Source organism: Haliotis rubra, unplaced genomic scaffold (genome assembly GCF_003918875.1).
Source record: "Haliotis rubra isolate DU_JTF1 unplaced genomic scaffold, ASM391887v1 Scf510, whole genome shotgun sequence".
Taxonomy (NCBI): Eukaryota; Metazoa; Mollusca; class Gastropoda; order Lepetellida; family Haliotidae; genus Haliotis; species Haliotis rubra.
Window position 1 is genome coordinate 376032 of NW_025767203.1, and position 22613 is coordinate 398644.

At 41.2% G+C, this 22613-nt stretch overlaps 1 protein-coding gene across 1 annotated transcript in view; it reads left to right on the forward strand.

Moving 5' to 3' along the window:
• Positions 1-19515, forward strand: part of LOC124292268 (deleted in lung and esophageal cancer protein 1-like) — a 42950-nt gene extending 23435 nt beyond the window's left edge. The window contains 10 exon segments of the mRNA XM_046729330.1: positions 452-583; positions 1549-1570; positions 10559-10684; positions 11782-11857; positions 13212-13400; positions 15161-15229; positions 15324-15389; positions 16291-16444; positions 17229-17352; positions 18747-19515. Of these exon segments, the coding sequence (XP_046585286.1) occupies positions 452-583; positions 1549-1570; positions 10559-10684; positions 11782-11857; positions 13212-13400; positions 15161-15229; positions 15324-15389; positions 16291-16444; positions 17229-17352; positions 18747-18870 (1082 nt within the window). The 3' untranslated portion in view covers positions 18871-19515.
• Positions 19516-22613: the final 3098 nt, after the last annotated feature.

Here is a 22613-nt window from a genome sequence, read left to right on the forward strand (position 1 = left end):
TGTTGGATTTACAGTGTCCCATGTAAACTTGCATGTGTCCCACATTGACTTGACAGTGTCCCATGTAAACTTGCATGTGTCCCATATTGACTTGACAGTGTTCCATGTAAACTTGCAAGTGTCCCATATTGACTTGACAGTGTCCCATGTAAACTTGCAAGTGTCCCATACTGCCTTAACAGTGTCCCATGTAAACTTGCATGTGTCCCATATTGACTTGACAGTGTCCCATGTAAACTTGCAAGTGTCCCATATTGACTTGACATTGTCCCATGTAAACATGCAGATGTCCCATTATTGACTTGACAGTGTCCCATGTAAACTTGCAAGTGTCCCATGCTGCCTTGACAGTGTCCCATGTAAACTTGCAAGTGTCCCAAGCTGCCTTAACAGTGTCCTATGTTGGCTTGCATGTCTTCCATGTTGATTGACTCTTCGTTGTGACCATCAGATATCCGTGTTGACTGGCGAGTTTTCCTTGTGGACGCGCAGGATGACCAACTTCTTGACCTCAATGTGTGTTACGGTCGACCCTTCCCACCCCGTGATGAAGATGGAATGGAGATTCCACCGAGAGAAGATGGTGAGACGGATACATATATAAATATGCCCCTACATAGTTCTACCACAATTTGACTTGTTCTATATCAACAACATATGTGACACAATGCATAAAGATGGAAAATAAAGCTATCAGTAATGAGAGTCTGAAATCAATATTTGTCATTTCTGACCCATGGTAGTTCACATTATTTTTTGTGTCAAAACAAAGTGACTGAATATGTCTTTTGAGGTTTGTTAATAAAATATATTTAATAACGTTAATGTAGACAGAAGATGTCAAAATGCAAATAACAAATGCACAACACAATGCCGAGTGAGAACTGCAGCAGCAGCAGCAAAAGCTACACCACTGCTGAAATGAATCTTGTACATACATAGATTAATCAAAATATATCAATATATCAAGGGAATTCCTCTGTTTTGGGGAGACCTGTGAAGATCCGGGCTTAATTGGTCTTCAGGTTGTCAGGCTCGCTGACTTGGTTGACACATGTCATCGTATCCCAAATGCGTAGATCGATGCTGATGCTGTTGCTGTTGATCACTGGATTGTCTGGTCCAGACTCGATTATTTTTCCTTATCCTGACTCATGCTCTTTTGCTTGTCCCCTTCCTCTTGCGAACATAGTGGAACACTTGTATCTCCTTAATTGAAGCTCCCTTCAATGTAAAATCACTAATTGGTACTCACCCAAGAGTTGCCTCCCCTGCCGTAAGGCGGGAACAGGTGTCGCCACCCTCTGGCCTCATGCTTCTCTCTCCTTCTTAGCCCAGTGAGCAGGATGTGAGGCGCCTGTGTCTCCTTACACACTATATCCTTTGGTTTTCTTAGTTAGTTACCTCTTATAGTTTACTATAAAGGTATAGCTAGTATCCTTCATTAATTTGCATTGATAATTAATCATTATTTCTACTGTTTATTCCGCGTGAGTTAAGTGATTGTTCAGCTAGTATTACGTTGATGAAAAACTGTACTATTTGTAGATTACGTTTTCCGCTGCGGATCGCATGTAGTATGCCCTAGTTGTACTTCGCCTTGTGCGTTTGATTCGCGTTGCAGTTACTGCATTAATTTAACCAATTCTGCCTTTAATAAATACCATCTTTGCGTCTTGAGGCGTGTTGCAGATAGGTCGCGCAAACTAGGTGTAGACATGGCGATACGCCAGTTCCCATCCAGTCAGCTGCTGTCGGCGATCCCCTCCCGTCTGGTGTTCTGCTTGAGACCCCATCGGAAGAGGGGCGTGGGATGCAGTCCGTCACCTCTAAGAAGCGACCGGCCTCCCCAGACATCCCGTCATCGCAGATAAAGTCCAAGAGGGCCTCAGCGTCTTCTCAGCGCCAGACCGTACCCCAGGGCAGCGTCATCCTCCAAAGGGAAATCTGAAGTCATCGAGAACTTTCTCAGCGAGATCGTTCCAGCAGCAGAATTGGGCCTCTCGATGACCAGCCAATCATCATACCCGACATCGCCACAAGAAGCGACCAGTGACAGCGACAGTGACTTCAGCAGAGATCACCATGCAGCCTGATGCCTCTACACTGATGTCAGGCGAGATGGCTGAGGGCCCCACCGCTATCAGCGCAGAGGGCACCATCTACTACGTCGCCAGATCATCCCAGGCGATCTAATGAAGCAGATCATGATCATGATGGAAGGCCACTACAGACTGGAGAAGCAGCCATCCCAGGGTCGAGAGCCAGCGAAGGCTCCAGCGTGAACAGCACCCCAGAGGCACCCCAGTCAGCGTAGCAGCCACGGCGATGCGCCCAGCGAAGGAAGTCACAGACCACCTCGACGAAGGACCCAGATGTACAGCCTTAGCGAAGGCCGGAAGGCGGGAAAGATCATCACCCTAAGCCGGCGTCATACTCAGATCACGGAATCTGATCATCAGACCTCACGGAAGCCTTCGGCGAAGGTCATATCACCGTTCCCCAGGACGGGCGCAGAGAAGGAAGCGAAGGCGTTCGCGAAGGACACCTGAACCCAGATCGTCATCATCTAAAAGGACATCGAGGGACTACACAAGAGCCCAGCGAAGCTACCAGCGGTCCCCTCATAGGTAAGCCAAGAAGATCAACCTATCGATGTAGATCACCAAGGCGATCGCCTCGCCCGATCACTGCGCCGATCTCCGCGTACATCACCCGTCGATCACCTCACAGGTCTGCACATAAGCCTACAACTAGATCTCCACAAGCGTCAAGCGATATAGAGATAGAGCCACACAGTCCTACATCAGAAGAGCAACAACCTCTCATTTATGATGATGGAATGGAAGATGATGGAGGAATTATTTTCTCAGATGCAGAGATAAGATATTGGATGGTCAATAATCTAGATCTCTCATCACCTTCAAAGTGGCAATTCGGAGCAGACTTATCTGATGAAAGAAGGCGATGCAGATGCTATTACACTACCCCAATCGACCCGATTGCGGCGGTACCACAGAACCTAGATACAGCATTCAACAAAGCCCACGAAGGTTCAGACACCACATCTGCCAAACTTTCCGCCAAGAAGTTCTCCGCATAATATGGACCCCTTCTTCAAAGCGCCAGACATCGATGAGAACTACAAGCTGATCTCCGATGCCAAGAACAAGTACTACAAGATTGATGATCGAAAATTGGTTCAGATAGAAACCATGGCCAGTATGTTCTTTGGTCTAAATAGATCTAGAACAATAAATGAGACACTTATCACCAGATTTCGTAACCACGACCTCTGAAGATGATAGAATGATTTACTCGGCCCTACTGATGCAAAGAAGGACCAGCAGTTCTTAACAGATCATCTCCGTCTGTCTCAGCAGCACTGACCTTAGCTTCGTCGTCAAGGCCTCCTCGCTTCCTGCAACTGGGGTGAGAACTTTACAGCTCCACTATATACAGCCCGTGGTCTTCCCCATCCATCTTTGGCGGAGGAATAGACAAAGTCTCAAAGGAAGTCACCAAGGATTCCAGAGAAGTCCTGATGATTAAATCGATGGACCGCTAGCCAGTGTCATTCGACAGACTTCACAAAGATACTCAGGGAGATCTAAATTCACGGGCCTACAAAGAGCAAAGAGACAGGAAGATAGCCAGTTCAGGGGAAGAGATTCTTTTCGTAAGCCCATATGGCAACTATAGAGGAGGGTCAGGAAGAGGCAGGACACCCAGAGGTTCCGCAACTATAAGCGCTGAAAGACAGGTTGGAGCGACTGGAGTCTTCCACCCCAGCCGTTCCAGTACAACCGTCACAAGTGGGTGGGCGTCTCCAACTACACTGGGAAAACTGGGGAATGCTTCAAGACACCTATGTCTCCAACATTCTTCAGCAGCGGTTTAAGTATCCCACTACAGGCCAAGCCTCCACTAACAGTCAACCCTCACAAGTTCGACGGTACAGGCACAGCAACTACTAAAGTTAAGAGAGGCTGTTACATTACTCCTAACCAAGCAGGCCATAGAAGTAATAGATCAAGGAAACATCGAACCAGGTTTCTACTCCCCAGTTTTCCTAGTACCCAAGAAAAACTCCAAGGAGAAATACAGACTCATTTACAACATGAGCTTCTTCAACAAGACTTATCTCGCCAGACCACGAGGTTCCCATGATACATCTACATGATTACGGCACATGATTAGCCCCATGGACTACATGGGCAGTATAGATCTACAAGATGCTTATCTGCACATCCCTATACATCCCGAATCCAGGAAATACCTACGGTTTACTCTAGGCGGGTTACATTACCAGTGGAAAGTACTCCCATTGAATATCATCAGCCCCATGGTTATTCACGAGGATAGCGAAACCGATTGTCACCTATCTACATCGTCAAAGGGACTCGCAGTGCGTTCTTCCTCGACTGACGGGATACAAGTAGATCAAGATCCACAGCATCTCAAACTACAGTTAAACTACATCATAAAGCTACTAACACAGCTGGGATGGTTAGTAAACTTACACAAGTCGGACCTAGTACCATCGCCAAGATCTGCAATTCCTAGGCATTGATTTATCACCAATCTCAACCGTATAGTGGTACCAGAAGACCGTTGGCTCAAGATCCAACAGATCATTCCTCCAGCCCTACTCTCTCCGCTACCACGCCGACAATGGCAGAGTTTACTAGGTCTTCTAACATCAGCCCAAGACTTGACAGTCATAGGCAGATTACAGTTTCGTCCCTTACAGGTCTTCATCAACACACATCTCGGCGACCTACAACCATTCAGTCTACGGAACATCTCAGACCTCATCTACTATGGTGGACCAAGAAATCGAATGTCTGCGAAGGGATTTGTTTAGCAGAGCAGGAATTCAAAACCCATCTATATGTAGGCAGCGTCGGCTCCAAGGTTGGGAGCTCATCTCACCAACCGGACGGCATCAGGGTTATGGAATCAGCTAGAAAGCAAGCTCCACATAAACTCATTAGAGATGAAAGCTGTAATCAGCGCCATAAGACATTGGAGCAACATTCTACAGAATCGCACCTGATGATACATACCGACAACTTCGACAGTGGCGTTCTATGTGAACAGGCAAGGCTCAGCGAGATCGCCGAACCTTTTGACTTTAACCTTTCAACTGTTGAATTAATCCAAGATCTAAATCTACATGTCAAAGCATGCCACATTCCGGAGCCAGGAATATACTAGCAGGCGCTCTCTCTCGGCCCACATCTACCGTCGCCCGACAGAATGGATGCTCAATACAGAGATATTTGCACAGATAATCAAGCAAATAGGAGCGCCAGCTAGTAGATCTATTAAGCCACAAGATTCAACAATCAACTACCGACATTCGTGTCACCAGTTCCAGACCCACAAGCATGGGCAGCGGGGCTCTAAGCATATCATGGGAAGGCCTCAATGCGTGCAGCGTTTCCGCCCCAGCAATAATACCTCAAGTATTACAGAAAATCAGTCAAACACAGAGCCTACAACTCATTTTGGTGCGCCCTACTGGCGGCCAGAGCGTGGTTTCCAGCTCTAATACAAGAAATCGGTCACCCGGCACTAGAGCTACCCAAAAAGCTCAAAGCTGTTAATACATCCACACACCAAACAGGTGCACAGAAACCCAGAAGTATTCAAACTTCGCGTATGGACTGTATTAAAATGTGTTTAAACAAGAGAGGATATTCTACCAGGCGGCAAAAGCGGTCAGCTTGCGCTTACGATACTCAACTGGCGTGGCAATGCGGCGACAAGTGGCACAGTTTTGAAAATTATGCAGCAAACAAGGGTTTTACAGCAAGAGATGCTACGCATCCTCAAGTGGCAGACTATTTGTGTTACTTACGGCAAAACAAACATTTAAAGGCTCGACATTGTCAGCATATCTTGCGGCGCTTAGTTCTGTGATTTCTATGAGAGCGGGTGTTAAATTGACAAAAACACCAGAGTTACTGGCCTTACTCGTGCTTTCGATTGGAGGACCAAAGCGGAAGTTCCCGCCCCAGCTTGGGATCTGAATGTAGTGCTACAACACCTCACAAGTGAGGATTATGAACCATTGGAATCGACAACCTTTGAATTTCTCTCACAGAAAACAATTTTCCTGTTATAAGCTAGCCACGGCAGCCAGAATATCTGAAATTCACGCTCTAGATTATGAGAGGATACAGTTTGATGACAATCAAAACACAGCGCACCTGGGATTAAGATGGGATTTCATCGCCAAAATCAACTACCAGGACAACCAGACAGGTTATTTCCGTCCCTGCGCTATCCTCGATTCTCGGATCTCAAGATACATTGGACTTATCTCTATGCCCAGTCACGAGCTCTCAAAATCTATTTCACGTCGTTCCAAAACAAAGGCGAAGATGGCTCAGAAGATTGTTCATCCCGTTATAAGCCTACTAATCAGACAGAAGTCTCTCGTACCACCATATCTATATGGATAAGAACTGTCATTCTGCGCCTACAAGGCAGCAGGACTGGACCCTCAACAGCATCAAATCCCCATGAAATCAGGGCATTGGCCTCCACCCCTCGCCCTTCACGGTAACTGTTCATTGAATACAATTATGGAAGGATGCTTCTGGAAATCTAACATGGTGTTTGCTAATCACTATCTGAGAGATATCACCACCGAGGACGTCTCTGGCATTCACCATTTCGGTCCTTTGGTCCTCGCTCAGCAACTGACAGTCCCTCGTAGGCGTTAATATTCACTCACGAGATTATTATGTATATTATACATACATTATTTAGCTTATAACTCCACGGAGTTCTAGGGCTATGTATATATTTAGCTTAGGTTATTCAACCTTAAGCTCATACTGAGTTTTATGTTCAGTTGTACAGCTTCTCTATCAGAGTAGCTTTTTATATCTATAATTTGGTATATCAGTATATTAGTAATGTAATACCCCAGTTATGGTAATATATAACCTATGGCTTATTATAAAGGAAATATCCTAAGTCAATGCCTTTATGAAGTTCCATGAAGTTATTACAGTATAAGTTATTTAAATCACTAATTATAAATCCAAAGTATTCTGTTTATGCCCACCTCCACTCCGATTGGATTCTACAAACAAAGAGCATGAGTCAGGATAAGGAAAAATATGTAATTTTTGAGTAAAATTGATATTTTATACTTATCCTGACTCATGAGTTAACCCTCCCATCCTCCCACATAACACTTTGGATTTCCCTGTAAATTCAAGTGTTGGGCTCGCAAAATCAGGAGAGAGTGAAGCATGAGGCCAGAGGGTGGCGACACCTGTTCAGCTTACGGCAGGGGAGGCAACTCTTGGGTGAGTACCAATTAGTGATTTTACATTGAAGGGAGCTTCAATTAAGGAGATACAAGTGTTCCACTATGTTGCATGACAAGAGGAAGGGACAAGCAAAAAAAAGAGCATGAGTCAGGATAAAGTATAAAATATCAATTTTACTCAACAAAAATTACATTTGTGACTAAACGACCAAGCAGTCGATCATGTTTTCTCATAATCGAACACAAACAATTCTGGAACACTTGTTTACATTAACAATATTTTTCACAAGGTTGGTTTTGTTTGTTACATTTTATGACCACTACAAGGTCGCATTCCAAGTCATGGTTGAATTTATCTTCAAGACTCCAAGAAATTAGTGTTCCTAACCTACTAGTCATCCTTTAAAGATGTGAAATTTACCCAATGCCTTTTGTGCAATTTGCAAAAAACCAAGAACTACAGGGTTTTTCTTTATTTGAATAGTTGGCTATAGGGTTTTGCTTGATATGAGTAGGTTGATATCCTAGTAGCTGAATACATGAATAGCTAGAACATGATAGCTGGATATCTGAATAGTTGGCTATAGGATTTTTGATGATATGTGAGTAGGTTGATATCCTAGTAGCTGAAAACATGAATAGCTGGATATGATAAGCGGATATCTGAATAGTTGGCTATAGGATTTGCTTGATATGTGAGTAGGTTGATATCCTAGTAGCTGAATACATGAATAGCTAGACATGATAGCTGGATATCTGAATAGTTGGCTATAGGGTTTGCTTGATATGTGAGTAGGTTGATATCCTAGTAGCTGAAAACATGAATAGCTGGATATGATAGCTGGGATATCTGAATAGTTGGCTATAGGATTTGCTTGATATGTGAGTAGGTTGATATCCTAGTAGCTGAATACATGAATAGCTAGACATGATAGCGGGATATCTGAATAGTTGGCTATAGGGTTTGCTTGATATGTGAGTAGGTTGATATCCTAGTAGCTGAAAACATGAATAGCTAGATATGATAGCAGGATATCTGAATAGTTGGCTATAGGGTTTGCTTGATATGTGAGTAGGTTGATATCCTAGTAGCTGAATACATGAATAGCTAGACATGATAGCGGGATATCTGAATAGTTGGCTATAGGGTTTGCTTGATATGTGAGTAGGTTGATATCCTAGTAGCTGAAAACAAGACTAGCTAGACATGATAGCGGGATATCTGAATAGTTGGCTATAGGATTTGCTTGATATGTGAGTAGGTTGATATCCTAGTAGCTGAATACATGAATAGCTAGACATGATAGCGGGATATCTGAATAGTTGGCTATAGGGTTTGCTTGATATGTGAGTAGGTTGATATCCTAGTAGCTGAAAACATGAATAGCTGGATATGATAGCGGGATATCTGAATAGTTGGCTATAGGGTTTGCTTGATATGTGAGTAGGTTGATATCCTAGTAGCTGAAAACATGAATAGCTAGACATGATAGCAGGATATCTGAATAGTTGGCTATAGGGTTTGCTTGATATGTGAGTAGGTTGATATCCTAGTAGCTGAAAACATGAATAGCTAGATATGATAGCGGGATATCTGAATAGTTGGCTATAGGATTTGCTTGATATGTGAGTAGGTTGATATCCTAGTAGCTGAAAACATGAATAGCTGGATATGATAGCGGGATATCTGAATAGTTGGCTATAGGATTTGCTTGATATGTGAGTAGGTTGATATCCTAGTAGCTGAAAACAAGACTAGCTAGACATGATAGCGGGATATCTGAATAGTTGGCTATAGGGTTTGCTTGATATGTGAGTAGGTTGATATCCTAGTAGCTGAAAACATGACTAGCTAGATATGATAGCGGGATATCTGAATAGTTGGCTATAGGGTTTGCTTGATATGTGAGTAGGTTGATATCCTAGTAGCTGTAGTTGGCTATAGGATATTGCTTGATATGTGAGTAGGTTGATATCCTAGTAGCTGAAAACAAGACTAGCTAGATATGATAGCGGGATATCTGAATAGTTGGCTATAGGGTTTGCTTGATATGTGAGTAGGTTGATATCCTAGTAGCTGAAAACATGAATAGCTGGATATGATAGTAGCTGGATAAAGGAGTTGCTTGATATCTGAGTAGGTTGATATCCTAATAGCTGAACACATGAATAGCTGGATATCTGAGTAGGTAAATAAAGTTAAACATCCTTGAGGTACATACACAGATCCAGAGGGGTTGCAGGGGGCCAACTCCCCATGTCTAAATTAAAGCATACTGAACATTAATACATGGAGGACTTTTATAATTGATCAGGGGTGTATTAAGTGTAAATAGTATTCCAACACTATAACTAACTATTTTGTTAATATACTTCCCATTAAAAGTTTAGACTCACTAGTGTAAATATAGCCACTTACTTCAGGCAACTGTTCTAAACTAAATTTGCAAAATAGTCCATACTGTTTAAAGGTACGTAGGCTGTTTACACGTGAACTGATGTATTGTAAAACAAATTTGTAACGTTGAAAAATTATTGTCCCGAGTTCAATAAATGATAAAAATCAGTGAAAATTGGCGAATTCTTAACAAACCTTTACACTAAAACGCAGCTGTTCACATCCACGATATTTGCACATGCTTTTCAGCAATTTGATGCATGATCTTCGAGCAATTCATCTGCATAAGGTTTGCAGTTGGATCCCCCAAGTTAGTGGAGAAATCAATCTTCGATGTAACCAAATCTAAACTATTGATGGGAAGTATATAGGGAATCTCACCCTCGTGTCTTCTGATATCAATTATATCAACACGTGTTGATAAAGTTACAAATATCCGAGGCTTGCCGAGGATATTTTAACATTTATCAACAAGTGTTGATATATTTGATATCAGAAGACACGAGGGTGAGATTCTATTTATCATCCAGAAACACTCTTCATTAGTTTTCAATGAAAAATGTACATATCTGAACACGGTACTGTCATTAGACTTGCAGTACAGCGATGTCATAGCATTGTGACGTCATCAAGTTCATGACGTCATAGTATTGTCAGGGCATTGTACAAAATCTACTGTCAAAACGATATCTACTAGGAGATATCGTTTGATCTCACACAAGCAATATCTCCTGTGGAACACAGTTTTGGATAATAAATGTAAACAAACCTACAAGACTACCCAACAAGACTTGTCTGACTGGAGTTCACACATTCCTTAAAAGTGTTGTATCCCTGCGTGAAGTGCCAGTCAAACATTGAATCAGTATCATTGCCCTGTTTTCATGTTGTATAACTCAGGCCCGTGGCAACGACAGCCGAATCTACCGCCCCGAGGCCTTTGATGCCGCTACCACCCGTCTGGACATGACTGGCCAACTAAAACCAGCGCTGTAAGTTGAACCAACCCTCCATGCAAATGTTGTCACATCGATACAAGTCGCTGTCGAGTCGTAAGCTCCGGATATTAAATGTTGGTACTGTAAGCCATACCAGCTTAGGAAAGTCTGAGAGGATATGGTTGATCTATGGCTCTGATTAGAATTTGGAACCTTGTTAAAATATGCATTCATAGAGCTTTGAACTCCCATTCTGATTTGTAAATTTTCACACAGACATACACAATAATCTTGAACACAATGTTAAAACACCATTCTCCTCACCACTCTCCACACCACACCACACCACAACACAACACAACACAACACAACACAACACAACATCAACCTCACCTCAACCCCACTCAGCTCAACTCAACTCAGCTCAAACACAGGCCCTCGAAGCAAGCCCTCTGGTTGGTTGTTGCTTGTTAAGGAGACGTTTACAACTGATGCTTTCTTTTGAAAAGTCATTGCTCAAAAAATATTCTTACATTAAGCAGTTGATGAAAGGAAAAATTCCAGCGAATTTACAAAGAATGTGCAGATTTGCAAGCGTTGACCAATCAGAGAGCTTGCTTCGACCACATTCCCGTTTTGTCCGAACATATCGTCATCCATTTGTGTCAAGATCGTTTAGTTGACGGTCAAAATCGGGTTTCAATCGACTTGCAGAAATAACAATAAAGAATTGGTAGGTGTCATGAGTGGTGCTCGATAGGCCAATCATCCATGATTATGTTTACATTAAGTTTTAATCGATTGCGTGCGATGGTAGCGTAGCGATCGGCAAAGCAGGTGGGTGAGGTACACCGAAGTGTCCGGCCTTGTCATAATGTATTGTACTGTGAAGCATTTCGAGTCAGGGGTCATCTACAAAAATTATTGTTTTAAATCTTTAATCTACACAAAGACACGAGGGCCTGTTAGCTCAACCCCATGTTAGAATGCGTTGGATTTTTCAACAATCACAGATGTCCCTTCAATTCCATGTTAGAATGTGATGGATTTTTCAACAATCACAGATATCCCTTTCTAAGAAACCAAATTCTTCACTTCCATAACGCTAAAAAAATAAATGCATAAATGGTTGAATGCATTTCCTCCACCAGACTCAGCATCGAGTACACAGACGATGAAGGGATGAGGTACCGGTCAACGATGAGTGACCTCTTGGAAGATGGACAGGTAAAGTAGCCAGTCTATACTATCACTCACAGTTTCCATGGAGATTTTCCGTAGGAGGTTCACGGCAATACTAATAGACTTATTATATTGTGGTGTTTCTCCTTATTCCTTTACAAGAAAGTGTTCAAAATTAAGCATGAAAATCAAGGGATGCTGGTCATTGCCCTTGTGTTAAAAGATGAAGATTTAAGGGTCCCTGGATCCAAACACGACCAGTCTAAGTAAACTTAGACTCAGTATTATTCGTTACACTGCTATACTGAGTCTAACAAAACCTTGTGGAAGGTCGCGTCAGATAACCTTTCCAATTGACCAATCAGAACACAGCTTACCAAATCGCGAAAGTTGACATTCGCACATACCTTTTGAACTTTTACCTCCAAAAGTTTGATTCCAAATGCTATTTTCCGTACGATCGGTTCCTAGTGAGGTAGCCACAGCAGTGAGTAAACAGTCGCTGAAAATAGCGTTTTGTCAGTATTCAAGCATGTCAGCTTGCTGAAATATTAGCTAATGATAGCCATGTCAACAGAAACCCCAAAGCGTATATACTGCAGGTCAAATATCTGTGTTTTATGCAATTTTCATTTGTTGGGAGATCAGTGTTGGCGAACGGGGAAGAGAAAATCCATTTTGTAAGTCCCGCCAAACCCTAAATAGTAGCTGTTGTCTGATTGGTTAAATCCGTTCGGCCGTCTCGCGTTTGATTGGACGGTCATAGGTCGCTCAAAGGTTACCTGACGCGACCTTTCACAAGGTTTTGTTAGACTCAGTATAGCAGTGTAACGAATAATACTGAGTCTAAGTTTATTTAAACTGCAAACACGACAGGAGCAAGACACCCCATACCCCTTTAGTTGCAAACTATTAGGGCTGCGCAATATAACCGATTTACCGGTTCAGACATGAAACCGATACGTATTGCGATACGCTGATCGAAAACCGGTATTTTGACATGCATTCGGAAAACTTCGTAACACTCGGAATCTTCGTATATTTCCGTTTTATAAATTGTTCCTTTCCTTTGTTTATTTGTGCCAAGTATTATTTACATTTTTATTTTGTCATGATTAAAAGTTTTATTAAAGCTTAATCAAGCATGGTGATTTTGTTGTGTTTTTGCTTTATAATCAAGCATTAACTCGATTATAAATAGTTTTTTGTTAAAAAAATAATTCTTGCAATATATTGCAATACATATCGCAATATATGCTTCCGCATTGCAATATATCGCAATATGAAAATTCTCTGCAATACCCACCCCTACAAACTATGTCAGTAACCAAAAGTTAGCTTGAAAATCAAGGGGTCATCATAAAAATGTCCTGATATCGCTGCTTCATTCTTTCTCCAGACTTTGCCGGAGTCACTGAGGGTGTGCAGCACCATGCTGTCCAACAACACAGAGACTCCTCTCATCTTCAGGCTTCAGGTCAACAATCCCTTCATGCTGGTTGACCTGAACCCAGCAACAAACCCGGAGAAGGCTTCCAGGGCGATGGAGACTGGCTTCCATACCCTTCGACCTCAACACAACCTGCTGGTGAGAAAGTTTTGTTATTTTGTTTGTGTTTTGTTAAGTACAGTGTTCAGCAATATTCTAGCTGTACACTAGTGGTAGTATTGGCATACAACTTGCGATATGATACATCACGATGCTAAAATATTAGTCACGACGATATATTGCCAAAGTATCGTGCACCGAAGCTGCGATACAATACAAATCCTGATATAAGGGTGACGATACGATACAAATCCCGATATAAGGGTGATGATACGATACAAATCCCGATATAAGGGTGACGATACGATACGCATCACGATACTAAAATATTTAATTCTAACACCAACTATAATACACCTGAATATCAAAACAAAACCATTTAAAGTATTTCGTCAAATTCCGCCAGCGTTTTTCAATGTTCATTCGGAAACGAGATAATTAAGTTTATACACAGACTTTGTGAACGATAATAACATGTGAGTGCTATGTCTGACACAGTTCTTGACGCAAGAATTTCCGAGAAAACATTTACTTATGAAGGGAAAATAAATAAGCAAATATTTTAATCAAACAAAAGTGAGTCTTTCTTCTTGACAGATATCGCGATTCGGTAATATTCAAAGTTAAAACATCGATGTATCATTGCCCAATTGAAGTATCGTATCGTGATATACGACAATGTAAAACTTTGTATCGATTCACTGTATCAGCGGCCCATGGATCGATGTATCGATGTGTATCGGTGAATCGTCACACCACTAACGAACACTGCTGGCAAAGAATATAGATTGACAATGTTTGATGTAATTCTGAGATAATGTTCGATGATCCACATCGTCAGGGCGACACACAATCAGTCAAGTCACTGAGTATGACAATCTAACCCAGGTGGGTGGGTGTGGTCACAATTTACAAGGACTTGATATAACTCACTATTCCATGTTCCACCTGATTGTGATTCTTCACTTATCAGCATCATTTGCAGGAGTGTGTGCCCCCTTCTCCCCCGAATTTGTTTTCCCTGAGGAGCATTTCCCCCTAACCTTTGGACTTCATGATTTATGTGGAGCCCTCCTGGATCCAGCCCTGTTACCCTGTTTGATTAGTTTCTAGTTTATCTTCACACTCAGCAATATTCCAGCTATATGGCATCGGTCCGTAAATAATCGAGTCTGTACCAGACAGTCCAGTGTTCAACGTCATGAGCATCGATCTATGCAATTACTGACTGACTGAGTTTGTTTTTTTAGCAATATTCCAGCAACATCACGGCTGGGGACACCAGAAATGGGCTTCACACATTGTACCCATGTGGGGATTCGAACCCGGGTCTTCGACGTGACGAGCCAACGCTTTAACCACTAGGCTACCCCACCGCCCTTCTATGCAATTAAGATATGATGACATGTGTTAACAAAGTCAGCGAGCCTGGTCCTCTTAGTTGCTTCTTACGACAAGCATAGGTTGCTGAAGACCACTTCTAACCTGGATCTTAATGGGTAGCATCATGCCTGGTGAAGATACGGGTTAGAATGCTGGACCCTGTTTCAAAAAAACCAAGCTGGTTCACCATGATATGCTGATTTATACTGTTCAACATTGTTGAACACAACTTACTGAACACAAAAACACAGAGCTTGTTGTTACTTGTCCTCAAATTTGAGTAAAAACTCGTAAGTCAGACTTAAGTTTGACATTTTGCTTTTAAATGCGAGGCAGCTCATGGAATCAGTGGTCCGAAAATGCATGTAGCGCAATGCTTTTACATTGCCTGGTAACCACAGTTATCTCCCCTGCAGGTGAAGGTGGCGTTCCAGACAACCACACAGCTGCTGGACACAATTATACCCATACTAAAAACCAAGCTGGTTCACCATGATATGCTGACTGAACACAACTTGTTGTTACTTGGACGGCGATGACACTCAGGCGCCACAGCTGCTGGTATAAACTGACACTCAGCCGTCAGGTCGCAAACTGGAAATACAGGATGACCTGCTCATCGAATTCAACAACACCACCATACAGGTCAGCCCTAGACCTTTGAATATTTCTTGTTGATATTCTGTGTAGATGAGGCTGGAGGTGAACAGATCTACATTGATGAGTTGGGAAACATATTTGATTTGGAGTTTTTTCATGACCAGTTTGACTTTACTGAAAATTAAGGATGTTCATTTCTGGAGCATAACTCCCAAACTGTTGAATATTTCTGGATGAATCTTGCTATACACATCAGTATAGTGGTGAACTGGTGCATTTTGAAGATTTCATCTACTGAAAATTACCGAACAGCATTTTTGAGCTAAAGAAGGTATCTAACAGCACTAAGGGTGGGTATTGCCGAAATTTTCATATTGCGATATATTGCAAGAATTCTTTTAAAAAAAAACTACTTATCGAGTTAATGCTTGATTTACAAAGCAAAAACACAACAAAATCACTATGCTTGATTAGGCTTTAATAAAAACTTTAAATCATGACAAAATAAAAATGCAAATAATGTTTTGGAACAAATGAAACAAGGAAAGGAACAAATTAAAAAACGGAAATATCCGAAGATTTCCGAGTGTTATGAAGTTTTCCGAATGCATGTCAAAATACCGGTTTTCGATCAGCGTATCGCAATACGTATCGTTCTCATGCCTAAACCGGTATATACCGGTAAACCGGTTATATTGCGCAGCCCTAAACAGCACTGAACCAAAGGTGGGTATAAGTAGCCAAACTCCTCCTTTGTTTAATCGCACCAGACCAGAGGGATATGTCATCTTGCGATGACTCCTGCTCAGTTTTATCTTTACCCATTCCTGAACATAATTTAGGTATGGGTACAGTCTTTGTGCATAATATGAATACCGGTATATTTTGCAATTGGGTAAACACATGTTGTTCTCCATGAGACTGATTCTAGTGCTGTGGGTTACAGAGAGTGCCGCTGAATGCCACGCTGGCCATCCCCGAGATCGAGCTGTCGAAGCTGTCGCTGGACTTCGGCACGTGTCTGGTGGGACAGGAGAGGGTCCTGGAGTTCTTCATCACCAACCACACATCCTCCCACAGCTTCTGGACGGCCACCATCGGTCAGTACAGATCGTAACTCTTGTACTTTAAGCAAAGTTTTGCAAGAGTCAGTTTGTGGGACGGGACCCTTCTTCTTGGCCACCATTGGTCAGTAACACACAATTAGCTCTTAACACCCCAGGGCCCTGTACCATAAAGATCTTAAGTCCTGTACTTTCAGCAAAGTTTTTGTGGGATGGGACCCTTCCTCTTGGTGTTTTCTATTACAGGCCTGTTAAAATCGAGGCTAGAATTATCCTATGTTGTTTAATGCTACTTTATGCAATATTTCAGCCATATGATAGCCGCCTGGTAATTCATCAAGTCCAGACTAGACAATCCAGTGATTGATATCATGGTCAATCCAAATGTGATTGATATCATGGTCAAAATGCATGTGTGGGCTTGGGACAATTACCTTCAATCAACAAAGTCACACCAATTGTGTAGATTGATCTGGTCCAGTTGTAAGAGGCGACGGGGAGCTTTCGCGGTTGTCTGGTCCAGACCGATTATTTTAGCCATATAGCTGTTGTCTGGTCCAGACTCGACATTATTTCACCAGTCCGACTCAATACTTTATTCTATGATGTACTCTGTTCCATATAGCTGTATGTGTTGCTAAAAGGAGCCTAGTGGTTTAATTAAACAACAAATGGGTAAACAAACAAAGCAAAGTCAAACAAAACAAAGTCACCAAGTCCGACTCCAAAACTTTATTCTATGATGTACTCTGTTCTACAAAGAAACCCTGTACGTGTTCATGATTGTCCATAGGCTTGACATTCATTTTGCTTATTCCAGAGAATCCCTCAGACACGTGTGTACACGAGACGTTCAAGGTGCTGCCCTCTAGTGGGCTGCTGGATGCCCACATCACTCATGTCAGCAACAGCAAGATGTTGATAAAGGTTCACTTCAAAGCCAAGTAAGTGGTTCAATAACAGTTGTATATTGAAACAATAGTTGTACAACCATTTACAATACAGAACCAATAGTTTCTCCAGAGAGTAAGACTCTAAATGTAACACCAGCTATTCTCTTTTCAGGTATTCAGTTTTGGACACAATTTTTAAACAATTCAGGATGTGTAAGATTGGTTAAGAGAATATGCACAAATAAATTATTAAAAACTATCTGTGAATTGCATCAAAACTGAGTGCTACTTTACCTGGTGGCAGTGTTTGAAAATATAGGGTTCCTTGAGATTTCCTGCGATAATGCTTAAATCTTGGGACCTACCAAACATTAGTGAGTGAGTTAATATTTAACGTCACATCGGCAATATCTCAGCCATATCGTGACGAGTCTACCTACCAAACATTAACCTTTCAACACGACAAGACCTGTTTCTCTTTCGTGCCTCTTTCCAGTATAGTCCTCATCCAAATACAAGAAAAGTCCCTATCTTTTAGGATCTCTCAGCAGCAGTAAAGCGTAATCCAGTAATTAGTAGGACACATCCTACCCTCCAAAATTCTTCTTGTCATGGAACTAGCCACAGAATGTATCAATTTACTGAAAACAAACAAGGTTTACCGGATTGGTGAAAAAGTGTCCACCTGTTCATAGATCAACTGCATGAATATTAACCACATGGTCTAATGGAGTGAGTGAGTGAGTTTAGTTTTATGCCGCACCCAGCAATATTCCAGCTATATGGCGCTGGTCTGTAAATAATCGAGTCTGGACCAGACATTCAAGTGATCAACAGCATGAGCATCAATCTGCGCAATTGGGAACCGATGACATGTGTCAACCAAGTCAGCGAGCCTGACCACCCCATCCCGTTAGTCGCCTCTTACGACAAGCATGGGTTGCTGGAGACCTATTCTACCCCGGATTTTCACGGGTCTGGTCTAATGGATGGTGACAAGCACTAGTGTTCAACATGGTCAAGATGTGCAGTATGGGTGATAAGGCCTGGCCCCGATTTCTCGAAACAAACTTAAGTTTTTACTCAAATTTCAAAACTGAGTTTAACAATTTGAAACAGCAAATTTTAACTCAACTGCATTTTAAAATAAAAAAGCCCAAACAACTTAAGTAATCTATCTACCAAACTCAAATTGTCTACTATGTTTGAGTTTAATATTGATTTCAGTTTATTCTGGAAAATGCATATTTCTGTGTTTTCTCAAAATTGAGTAAAAACTCTAACTTAAGTCAAAACTCAGACTTAAGTTTGTTTCGAGAAATTGGGTCCAGGTGTATCATATTACCTGATTTTGATGCTATCTCTGCATTGGCCTTGGAGTAATTTTGTGATTTTGTGCCATTGTCAACTGGACAATTTTCTCATGTTCTGATTCTCCCTTCCAGACACGCGGAGAACTACGAAGCAGTCTTCCTGTTCCAGGGGGCCCTGGGAGAGTCCTCCAAGAGGTTGTATGTCAGAGGTCAAGGGTCATATGACGGCAAACATGAGGCTATGCTCAATATATAGTCCATCAACGTGTATGTTCGACATATGGCATAACAGTGCTCCTGTACAAACTCATTCTGATTTTTTAAATCTTTGCCAAAAAGTAATATTATACTGGTGTATTTCTGGAGAAACATAAGATGTATGTGATAGATAAATAGTGTAAGTAATAACTCGACTATGCAAGGATTTTACTTTTGAGGATAAACTTTTCAGCATTGTCTTTAAATTTTAGACAATGGAGTCATCTGTGGTCACTGGTAGGCCTCTGGTTTAGGAGTGTTGCTTGGAACAGCTAAATGGCTAAAATACATGCAAGGATAGATGCAGCCACTTGTCCATCGCTCTCTTTTGAACACATTCATCTTTTATCTGAAATAAGCTGTAGACTAGCCAGACCAGCTTGGTATATTGAGAGCGTGTTGCATTATACCAATATACTGCAACAGAGTCCTTAAGGACCAGCCATCATAAGGTTGATGTTTGTTTAAACTTTGGTAGTTCATTGATCACATTATTATTTATATATTCAGCTATTTATTGATGTTTGTTGTTTCCAAGGCTTAACATCTGTGATAAAACTTCATATTTTAGCAAAGTTCTTCAAGTTCTCAACTATTGACTGTGTTGTATTGTTTGAATAAAGAGACATCATATCCATAGTAATTGTTGTTTTCTTCCATCCCAGGGGTGGAAATAACCCATTGCCCAACGAGTTCGGTGATACTTGGGTATAGATTGTCACGTTGTATAAAGTGCTGCAATCTGCATTGCACAGTTATGTCCCTTTGGCATGCCAGGAACCTGTCAAAGTGTGTTTGAATACTGGTTCACTCCAGTTATGTTGTCCAGTGTTGTCTGGCAATATCTTTCCCAACATGGGTACAATGTGTGAAGCCCATTTCTGGTGTTCCCTGCCATGATATTGATGAAATATTGCTAAAAGCAGTGGAAAACTTAACTCACTCACTAACAAGATCTATTCCCATAAGTTTTAACCACGACCAACCCGGCATCACTATATTCCGCATCACACACTGTGGTAGAACAGGAACACTGTTCAAAGCAGCATTAAACCCAACCCACTCACTCTGAGTTAACATTTCGGCTCTCCGGTGGACGCTCTAACCAGTCACATCGGCAATATTTTCAGCCAGATTATGACTAGAACAGGTTATGTACTGTTCAAAGCAGCATTAAAAAAATAGTTAACATTAGAGTATTTGAAATCTGTTGTCATTAGAGTATGAAATCTGTTGTGAAAGGACAGTAAAACAACTAGAATATCGCAATTTGAGATATTACAACTAGCATTTAACTTAAAATTATATGACTACATAAAAAACAGGCTATAGATCACCAACAACAGAAGGTAGATCACCATACTAGGGACCATGGGGACTAGCATGGACCCTAGCTGGATTTACACCATCCCTTCAGACGTTGGCCAGCTTGGGCCCATGCTAGTCCCAGAATGAAAAAATACTTTGAAAAAATAAAAAGTATATTCGAATCTTGCTCATCAGAAGAAACTCTTTCCAGACTGGATAAAGAATTGTGGTTATAAACTTGAGTAAATAACAGCAATAACAAACTCAATAACATACCAACTGCAGCATAAGAGACAGGAAAACCATACCTTAAAACAGATGTCATTTTATTCCATAATAATAGAGTATATACATGAAAGGTATACATGTGTGAAGATGGTCATATGAAATTAAAGATGGCTGCCATAACGCCATATTGATTTGTAAATATACTCAACAACAAAAGTTCCTGCGACATGCATGTGGAGTGCTTCAGTCTTGACAGTCATTCACTAGTTGTAAAAGTGGGACCACATGGCTCACAAAATCTCACCATGTATGTCATGAAGAAGTTTGTGAAAGCTCTCAAAAAGAAAAGTGAGAAACACATCCATTTTCCAATCAATAGTCTTTTCATAAGTCAAGCTCAAGGTATTTTGCGCATCACATAACTTTTCTTGATAAGTATACGTACTACGTAAATGATATTTACTTTTTGTATGGGTATAATTACATACAAGATAAATCCAGTCTTTGAATGGCATTTAGAAGTGATACACATATGAACGAGAGTTTTATGGATGTCAACTTCACCTGAAGAAGGAATAAGCAAGCATATACTCTGAAACATTCCTCATAATAAAGAAGCTGATATGATAAATCAATATGATAAATCAATATGATACAACCATGGAGAATATGTTGGTTGGAATGACAAAATCAGTAACAAACTTTGATCCAAACATGGTATAAACAACATGGCATCGTTATAATGACACATGATCATTACTTCCATTTTGAGCATGGCAACACTTTGCTGGCAAGAGGAACACACTGATCAAACAGATATATCTGCAGACAAACAAAACAAAGATCAGGATTAAGTCATTGTCAATATTTTACAATTCCCTCAATTCATCACTTGTGTACAAACTAGACTGCTTTCCCACTCACTGCTATTTTTAAACAAATCATGTAAAGGCCTGGTTTCACTGAGCATTCCGACCAATCACAGTGTTCAGCTTGCATTACAAATGATTCTCGTGGAACATCAACATTATCTTTGTGATCATCTGTTTGAACTCACTGGTTTTATGTCAGGTAATAGTAGGGTTTGTACTATGTACCACACAAAATTGGCCTCATTTCAATTACCAAGTGCTAATACCCAGGTAACAAGAAAAACAACCATCTTTACATTGTCTTTTACAAATTTGTATACAATTTACATAAGTGTCAACCAACACTCCATAATCCGGATTGTTTTAGCTTACACCATATATTTTGGATTACACGTTCTCATTAAAGTACAGACTTGTGCCTTGGGGGCTGTGTCCGATCCAGGATTTGAATCCACGATGTCAAGGTGAGGCTGCCTATTCGCCAGCACATCCCGTCAGTGATCTAGCCCCCTCAGCCACTGCAGCTTCTAGTGTTGGGAATTAGTTAAAATCTCATAATTGATGATTGGTTCATTACAACCGATCAATCATCGAAAATAATTGGTTAGCGTCATTTATGAAATGTGTTAATGCACAAAAAAATAAGGAAAAAAACATGTAGTTCTTTGGGGATTTGGGGCAAAATTTCACATCTTTAAAGGATGACTAGTATGGAGGAACATAAATTTCTTAGAGTCTTTAAGATAAATTCAATCATGACTTGGAACGAGCTTGTAGTGCTTATGAAATGTAACAGACAAAACCAACCTAGTGAAAAATACTGTTAATGAAAACAAGTGTTCTAGAATTGTTTGTGTTCGATTATGAGAAAACATGATCGATTGCTTGGTCGTTTAGTCACTGCGACCAATCTTCGATTATTTCAATTAATCGGACCACCACTAGCAGCTTCCACAAAAATTGAAGTCTGAGAACTGGCAGTCTAGATCACATTTGGTACCAATCTGATAAATGTAAATTGGCATGGCTCCCAGTACCACATGGCGTAGCATCCATCTATACTGATGAGGACCAGTGGACAAGTTCTAATGGAGAAACAAAAGAAGATCTCCAGGCTCAAGACAGTTAGAAGCGGTTCGAAGGTGAGAAGTTGGTGTCGTGGCATGACAGATGAACTGTAGCCACAGTTGAGAACTGGATGATCCTTAACTTCTGTTGAATAGTATATATCAAGTGAGCAACACCGCTGTCAGATCACGGTCTCATCAAGCCAGAAACAGTCAAGGTGAAGCGAAATGTGTATGATCTATAAATCCAAAAATTTACATCGAAA